Here is an 8,049-nt window from a genome sequence, read left to right as displayed (position 1 = left end):
CTACTGACCTTTTGCTAACTGCAGGAAGGTAAATGCTTGATAAATAATAAATAGCTCACCCCAGGCTTTCGCTCAGAACCTTTTAATTAAAATAGTTGAGCTCCTCTAAGGTCACAGTGACTGACGTTTGAGTCTGAGCACGGCAAATGCATCCATCAAGTGTTAAGTATAAAAAAATGGAGCTCTGTTCTCAACAGTATTTTCTCTCGATTGTACAAAATACTTAACTTCATGTCTTTTACTGCTGGCTGAACCCCAGATTCCCCATTACCTATCAGCCCAAACAAATCCTCAATGCAGTAGAACAACCCCAACTGCTTGTGTCTAGAGCTACTCAGCTGGAAGAAGCCTCAATATGGAGGTCAGCCAACAAACTGCTATAGACTCCAAAGGCTATTTCTACACTGCAAGCTACCTAAAAGCAATTTCCCTATCTATGCCATGCAAGGGCCAACTATTTCCCTCATCACCAGGGAGACCTGACCCCTGCCTGCTCATTTAACATGTGCACTCACTTATCCATTTCTAATCTTTCCAGTTAATTGGGCCATATTACCCACTTCAGAATAATAGCACACATGAACTCCACTGAATTATACAGCTGCAGACCTATGGTTATATGATATTAGAATATGGCACAGTGTCAAATGTCACTGATCACAAATCTGACAGCCAAATGACACTAAAAGAAAAGGAGTACTTGTAGCACCTTAGAGACTAACAAATTTATTTGAGCATAAGCTTTCATGAGCTACAGCTCACGGCTGCTACTGTGAAACCAAATGACGCTCTTATCATACACATCTCCTATCTTCCACGTCATAGCAGTTTAGTTTACGAATCAAGTTTCAGCTACATGTAGCACTCCTAATCTAACGCAGCAACAGTACAGAAGAGCACGTTGTAATAGATCCTTTCTTATGTACAATTATCAAAACTGATTGGTAGGGGCTGGATAGGTATAGCCATTACTCAGTCATGCAGGGAGAAAAGGGAAGTAATGACTCCCTTAATCTCCTCCTCAGATTGTGACTCTAACCATGGGGAAGAGAGCCAGGACTACTCACCTGCTACTCCCTACTGTGAGCACATGGGTGGGGATGAGGCAGAGGGTGCAGGAAATGAGAGAGACCTTGGCTCCCCTCCCACCACTGACTGGCCAGAGCAGCTGGTCAGGGGCACAGTGGGAACCGACTGCTCCTCAAAATGGGCTAAAATAAATTCCCCTCTCCCGCAGAGAAGTGGGGGAGTAATACTGACTGAGCCTTCATTGCTTCTCTTGTCTGCTCCTGGGGCCATAGAGCTACATACTCAGGGCAGATTGTGAGGTTTTAATCTAGCCCTGAATTTGCAATCAGACATCTTTATCGCTCATAATGATTTAGAAGGATGGATGGGGCAGAGAGCAAAGCTTGATTAGATACAAGGCCGTACCTTGCGATAGCACCCATTAGAAAAGAAAAAACGTCCTCTCATTTCTAAGTTTAGCAATTTGTTACAGAAGTAACTGAGAGAAACTAAACAGGAGACCATGTAATCTAACACATGAATAGTTATACTGTATGCGATTTCGCTTCATGACTCACTCTAATGTTTTCATTTGGAAACTGCATCTAATTATTTACAGGTTAGGAACATCTTCCACAGCAATAAATGCAAATGGGAGAACATTCAAAATAAAATGTCTCGATAAACACCTTAACAAGGGTCCAGACCAGGACAGTGGAGACAACACTGCATTGCAGGAGATGCAGAACTATTGGTCCCTCTCTTGATGAGCCCATGACCTTCTCAGCTGTTTATACTAGCACTTTTTCTACAAGTGGCCTAGCAGAAACAACCTTAGAAATGGTAGTGTAATTTTTTTTTTACAACTATGCCATCTAACTTTACAGGTGAACTTTACAGCAGTGCTGAAAATTCTTGGTGTAGTTTCACCCATTCTACTGTGGCTACATCAATTTGAGCAGAATGCAGTTTTTTCAAAAGAAATGAAACATACAAGAGTTTACACTCAAAAGCATTTTAAACCCCATTTCCTGTTTGCATCCTGTGTTGCTAAACTACACACAGTCAGCATATGAGAAAAAAATTGCTTATAGCACTGCTGCTACAGGTGATAATGTTCTATGTGTTTCAGTTCACTAACAGGAAAAAGCACAGATTACCCAGGCATGAAACACATTGAAAATCCCTTTAAAGGAATATTGCCATTTTCTAGGGGATGGAAGGGATGTCTAATGCTTATTTTTTAAAACTGATTGTTAAAATACATAGTATAGGTGTTTGAGTAATTGTTTTTGGTTTACATTGAAACGCAAAACCCCTAATTGTAAACAGTGGACGTTAACAAATACTGATCAGACATTTTCTGAATACAATTGTTAGCTGATTGGTTAATCTTCAGTACAACTCCATAGTTGTCTTCATAATTTCTCTCTTCCCCACCTCCCATCCCCAAAGCCAAGAGACTCCTCTTTCCCCCAGACTATTTCACTAAAAGCTCGTGCCTCTTTGTCTATGCAAATAACTATGTGTAATCTTGACCTTTCACTTCACAGATGGTTATCAACTGCCTTACAGAGTTACAGCAAGGGCCACTGCAAGATTACATTTACGGGTATTGTTATGGTTTAGCAGATTATGCATAAAGAAAGTAGAGAAGCAGGAGAATGTATCTAGAAGACTAACAGATGCCCTGTTCAATATATACAGTTAAAAAGTAGGCCTTCTCTACTAAAATTTAAAAGATGACAGTCGCTGTTTTATGCAGATATTACAGCAGGTCAGGCTACATAGCATATACCATTTCTACAGTAAGAGAAGAACTGCATATTTAACAATGATGAGACAGTCACAAAACCATTTATCCTATCCGATGTGAGAAGATAAGCCCCACCGCAACAAAGAAATGACACATTTGACGAGGGTGTATGTTTAATTAAAAGGTTTAATTGTCTAAGCCATTATTATCTCTAATACATTTTTCATCTCAGAGCGCAATTCAGGAAAATAATCCTCAACATCTTTGTAATGTAAAGAATTATTCCCACTTGACAGATGTGGAAATTGAGGCAGATGAGTTAAGTGTCCTGCACAGGATAACAGGCATCAATGCTGGACAACTAAACCATGCCCCCTGGAGCAAGTAGCCTGTTGTCAAAGAGTCTGTACAGTTTGGACCATTGAACTGTTGAATGCCAAAGGCCATAAACATGTTACAACACATGCCAAGACAATAGAGCTGAGAAACGTAGAACAGTTAGGACAAGGGATTTTCCTTCTGCATGTCTGCTGATTCGAGATGCTCCTCCTCCTGGTCTTGCTTCTGTTCCTGTCTCTCCTCCAACATGGTTTGAAGATTCATTTCTAACACAAGATCCCTGGTTTTGGCCTCTTGAAGAGTCTGTTGTGCTACCTACAGTTTACAGGAAGATGATCACCATAATGTACAGTTACAAAGAGTCCCGACTTTCCCCCCAAGGGTTTCATGAAAAGTCAAAGAGAAAGCTGTGGTCCCAGTGTGTGCCTCAGAAGAGCCCAATGCATAGACACTTGAAGAAATAAAACATCAAGGCTATAATTTACTATCATCTTAGTCTGAGTTAAGGAATGAGGAGATTCAAGGCACTAAATGTGAGAAGCAGAAAATGTAAGTGGAAAGGGGTCACCACCTGTCAGGGATCTGGGAAACACTGACTTAAAAAAAAAAAAAAAGAGAGAGAGAAATGTCACAACTAAACTGAATTTCTCATCTTTCCAATTTTTCTTCACCCAGCAACAATTTTTCTTCTTCTTCCTACTACGCTTTAACTTGAACCACATCCTTCTCCCTCCTCCGCAACTTTTGCAGAGGAAAAACAGTGCTTGTGCTCAGTTTACCAGTCATAATTATATCCCAGTTATATACTATATGTTGTATTCTATAACAATATCATGCACACTGCCATAAGAATATTCTTTTACTGTACCACAAATATCACTTATTTCAATGCTGCTACCTTTTACAAGCACCGCATGCACTTAATGTAATAGGAATGGACACGTTTAAAAAATAAATCTACCCTATTATAAAATGTGTTATCTTTAAACTACTGTGGGATACTAGGAGAAATATTTTTTATAAATTAAGAATAGTGAAAATATTTTCCCCTGAAGCGGATTAGTATGTAAATGTATATATCAAAGTGACAGAATAACCCTTATTGTTCTTTACATGCTCTGTTTGTGAAAGGTGCTGGCTTGACAGACCTGGATATTGAAATCCTCCATCAGCCACAGTGCAAGTTTCCTTCTCTGTCCCAGAAATGTACAACCTTGACATGGTATGACCACTTCTATGGCAGAGAGGGGAGTTAATTTTCCATGTCTGACTCAATTCTTGACTTTTCTGCTGAAACTTCCAAGAAGGGGGCCCAATTCCTGTCAATTTACCTAGGTGCCACAAAACAGTAATGCCTTTGTCACTAATGACTTGGGATGCATATAAACTAGTGACCTAAAAAGTGGTTCTGTATCAATTTACCAGCCACCTTTCTGAGGTTTTTTTTGTTTTTGTTTTTTTTTAAATAATGCATACATTTGCTGTTCCTTTTCTTCGTAGAATGATCCCCTCTGCTAAAAGCTGCTTTCCTGTTTCTTCAAACAATTTTTCCGGCTCAATTTTTCCTTCTTTTTGCAGTTCATTGAATTTCTCAACAAACCTAGAATTCAAGATGTTTGTTACTTACCAAACAGTAGCAACAAAACATTTTATTCCATTAAACAAACTGAAGAGCTAATTCTAGCTTAATTCTAACATGAAGCTTACCTCTGGCAGGTGGATTTAAAGTTTAATCGTGACAGTTCAAAGGCTTTTGGACCATTCCCATATGCTTCATAAAATGTCCTATTCAATAAAATAAATACAGTTTGAATTTCTCATTAATCCGTGTATAGGTGATAAGTTCTGGCAGAGATGTTAATGAACTTGTGAAGCCAGAGAACAGTTAGTTTAGGATAGAGCAAAGATGATTTCCTTGACTACTTCTCTTCCCACTCACTATATTTTACATTTATAGATTGTTTTTCATTCAAACATCTCAAAAGTACTTTAACACGCACTTTTAAATCCATACTACACACCTGTGAGGCACAGAAATATTATTACTTTTTAAAAGATGGGTTAACTGAAGCACAGAAAGGTAAAATGGCTTGCCAAAGGTCACAAAACAGATTAATAACCATGACAGGGATAAAACCTGGGGGGCCCTTGCTCCCAGGACCCTGCTTTAAACAAGACCTTGTGGCCACTGATACGCAGAATAAATGCAACTATACTAGTTCTTGAACACTTATTAACTGTTACAAGCATTCTGTTGACACAAAGCGCTTCACAAGAGCTCCAGGTGGTTGAAGTGGTGTTGTAGATGCTTGTTTCCCACTGTAAACTAGACTTGATCTAAAGTGATCATTTTCAAGTCTACTTCAGTGATTATAAACACATACATCCACAAACGCAAGACTGCAGGATCATGGGCAACAATTTCACTATTGTACAAATGAACAGCTAAGCACATAAGAGTTAATTAAATATCCCAGAGGTAAACAATGGTTAAAGAGCTGTTGTATTTTTCTCCTAATCTATCATTTAAAACAAATTTCAACATATGCCTCAAACATGGAAGAGACACTTTTAAAGATTCTAAACAAATAAATAAGTTCCACATAGGAGCAATGGCTTTAGTAAGGTGTGACAGATAGGTCCATCTGTTGGATAGCTGTTAGTGCCACCCTCTGCAGCGTACTGCAAATTTCAAAGGGAAACTGAAACCTCTCCTGCGTGTTTTAGGGCATAGATCAGAACTCACTGACACTCTAAGTGGAATACGACAATCTTCAGAAGTTTGAGAGTCGGGGCCAGCACGCTGGAGCTTGGGGCTTCAGTCCCACAGGAGGCACCTCCCAGGGTTTGGAGCTTAACCTGCTGGGATTTGGCCACCCCCGGCTTAAGCCCCAAACCCCAGCAGGCACGCCCTGCATGGCTGAAGCCCCGAGACCCTCCTCCCCACTGGGCAGAAGCCCCTACCCCCCAACAATGCAGAGGTCCCGAGCTTCTCCCTCGCCCCCCGTAGGTGGAGAATGGGAGGACAGCGTAGGGGGCTCCTTGAGCAGCACTTTAACTGTAAAAGAGCTGCATGAGCCACGGTTTGGCCACCCCTGGCATAGATAATACTGTGTCTGTGCTACAGGAAAACTTGAAAGAGATGGAAGGCAACGGCAGAACTCACGCTCGGATCTCATCCTCTTGGTACAGAAGGGGAGGGATGACATCCTTCGCTTTGCCATAGCGCTGACGGGGCTCCCGGTAGATGGGCTCCCTCAGTGGAGGGAAAGCGGCATACACATCGAACCACAAGGGCTTCTGCGCCTCAGCCAGCACCCTGGACCGCAGCAGATCCCGTGTCCTGGGGGAAGAGAGAGAGAGACGCTAAGGGAGGAGAAAGAACGTGAGTTGGGAAAAAGGTGAAAATCAGGCCCGCTGAAAGGCCCAAGAGAGAAGGGAAACAACCTGCCTGTGGGAACCCGTGCTGCACTGGGGCACCTGCCCTCCTATAGCTCCTACCTACAAGCACAGTACCCCCACACACACATTTATCAGTTCGAGGGGCACCAGCCCTCCTCCAGCCCCTTCGCCCACCTCCCCGACCCCAACCGACACCCCCGAGGGAACAGCCCCTTTCCCCGCACGGGAGGGAGGTGGAGCCTGTCAACAGGGACCCCACAGGCCAGACAGCCTGGTAGCGGGGAGGGGGAAGAACCTGCCCTCTCACACCCCAGGCAGTTGGGACCTGCCCGTAGCAGCCCCCAGGAAACTTCCCCAGTCCCGCCCCCGGTGACCCCGTACCGGGTGAACACAGTCCCCAGCTTCTCCAGCCGGCTCCCCGCCATGCTGCTGCTGCCCCACGTCCGCCCTAGGCCGCCCCTAGCAACCGCGGCTCCTAACAACCACCTCCCCGCCAGCAGGCCCCGGCCCGCACTTTCACCCGGAAGCGGAAGTGAGCGACCGGCCGCCTGACCGAGCGGGTGTCAGGCCCACATAGCCTGTGGCCGAGAGGATTCCCGAGATGGCTCCAGGAGCCAGGCAGAGGCAGCCAATGGCTGAGCAGAGCCCGAGGCGGATTGATGAACCAGGCAGAAGCAGCCGATGCCAGAGCCCGGCTGAGGGCATTCCCCGAGCTCCCCAGCCGATGGGGAGGCTGCTGCGATCCCTTATTTAAAGAGACAGCCCCACTTTCGAGGGCACCCCAGGCCGTGGCAGGCTGTGACCCAGGCACACCACGCCCCAGCACGGCCATGGCACCCAAGCTTGTGGCGCTACCCCCTGTGCTCTGGGCACGGAGGAGCTGAGCCTGCAGGCTGCCCAGCCAGCCTCGCGCCCTATGGTGCACAGGGTTGCCAGTTTTGGCTGGACGTATTCCGAGAGCCTGCGGTTTCATCACATGATAGGTTTCAGAGTAACAGCCGTGTTAGTCTGTATTCGCAAAAAGAAAAGGAGTACTTGGGGCACCTTAGAGACTAACCAATTTATTTGAGCATGAGCTTTCGTGAGCTACTGCTCACTTCATCGGATGCATACTGTGGAAGCTGCAGAAGACATTATATACACACAGAGACCATGAAACAATACCTCCTCCCACCCCACTCTCCTGCTGGTAATAGCTTATCTAAAGTGATCATCAGGTTGGGCCATTTCCAGCACAAATCCAGGTTTTCTCACCCTCCGCCCCCCCCCACCCCCCCACAAACTCACTCTCCTGCTGGTAATAGCCCATCCAAAGTGACCACTCGCTTCACAATGTGTATGATAATCAAGGTGGGCCATTTCCTGCACAAATCCAGGTTCTCTCACCCCCTCACCCCCCTCCAAAAACCACACACACAAACTCACTCTCCTGCTGGTAATAGCCTATCCAAAGTGACCACTCTCCTTACAACGTGCATGAAAATCGTAATCTTTAATTAAAGATTCATCCTTAATTCCTGGAGACTCCTGGGCAATCCTGGAGG

At 44.5% G+C, this 8,049-nt stretch overlaps 1 protein-coding gene across 2 annotated transcripts; it reads right to left on the bottom strand.

The window, feature by feature from the left end:
- Positions 1 to 2,932: 2,932 nt before the first annotated feature.
- Positions 2,933 to 7,225, bottom strand: MRPS23 (mitochondrial ribosomal protein S23). 2 transcript variants are annotated; one of them, XM_043531109.1, is made up of 5 exons: positions 7,059 to 7,225; positions 6,270 to 6,446; positions 4,811 to 4,888; positions 4,580 to 4,703; positions 2,933 to 3,418 (listed from the first exon to the last, which is right to left on the bottom strand). In XM_043531109.1, exons 1-5 carry the CDS (start codon positions 7,208 to 7,210, stop codon positions 3,263 to 3,265), a joined length of 687 nt encoding a protein of 228 aa, XP_043387044.1. In that variant the 5' UTR covers positions 7,211 to 7,225; the 3' UTR covers positions 2,933 to 3,262. The 2 variants fall into 2 exon arrangements, with proteins under 2 accessions (XP_043387044.1, XP_027675991.2); XM_027820190.3 differs by having other exon boundaries at positions 6,887 to 7,081.
- Between the last annotated feature and the right edge of the window lie 824 nt (positions 7,226 to 8,049).

The sequence above is a fragment of the Chelonia mydas genome, chromosome 17, assembly GCF_015237465.2.
Source record: "Chelonia mydas isolate rCheMyd1 chromosome 17, rCheMyd1.pri.v2, whole genome shotgun sequence".
Taxonomy (NCBI): domain Eukaryota; kingdom Metazoa; phylum Chordata; order Testudines; family Cheloniidae; genus Chelonia; species Chelonia mydas.
The sequence above is the reverse complement of the archived record's forward strand: the minus strand, read 5'-3'. Positions and strand labels throughout refer to the sequence as shown.

Bases quoted from the DNA above. Each gene is read 5' to 3' on its own strand.
- MRPS23 (XM_043531109.1), bottom strand. From the start codon at position 7,210: ATGCCCTCAGCCGGGCTCTGGCATCGGCTGCTTCTGCCTGGTTCATCA. The intron at 4,889-6,269 runs GTGAGTTCTGCC...TTTATTGAATAG, and splicing joins CAAGAGGATGAGATCCGAGC to GACATTTTATGAAGCATATG. The intron at 4,704-4,810 runs GTAAGCTTCATG...CTTGAATTCTAG, and splicing joins TTTAAATCCACCTGCCAGAG to GTTTGTTGAGAAATTCAATG.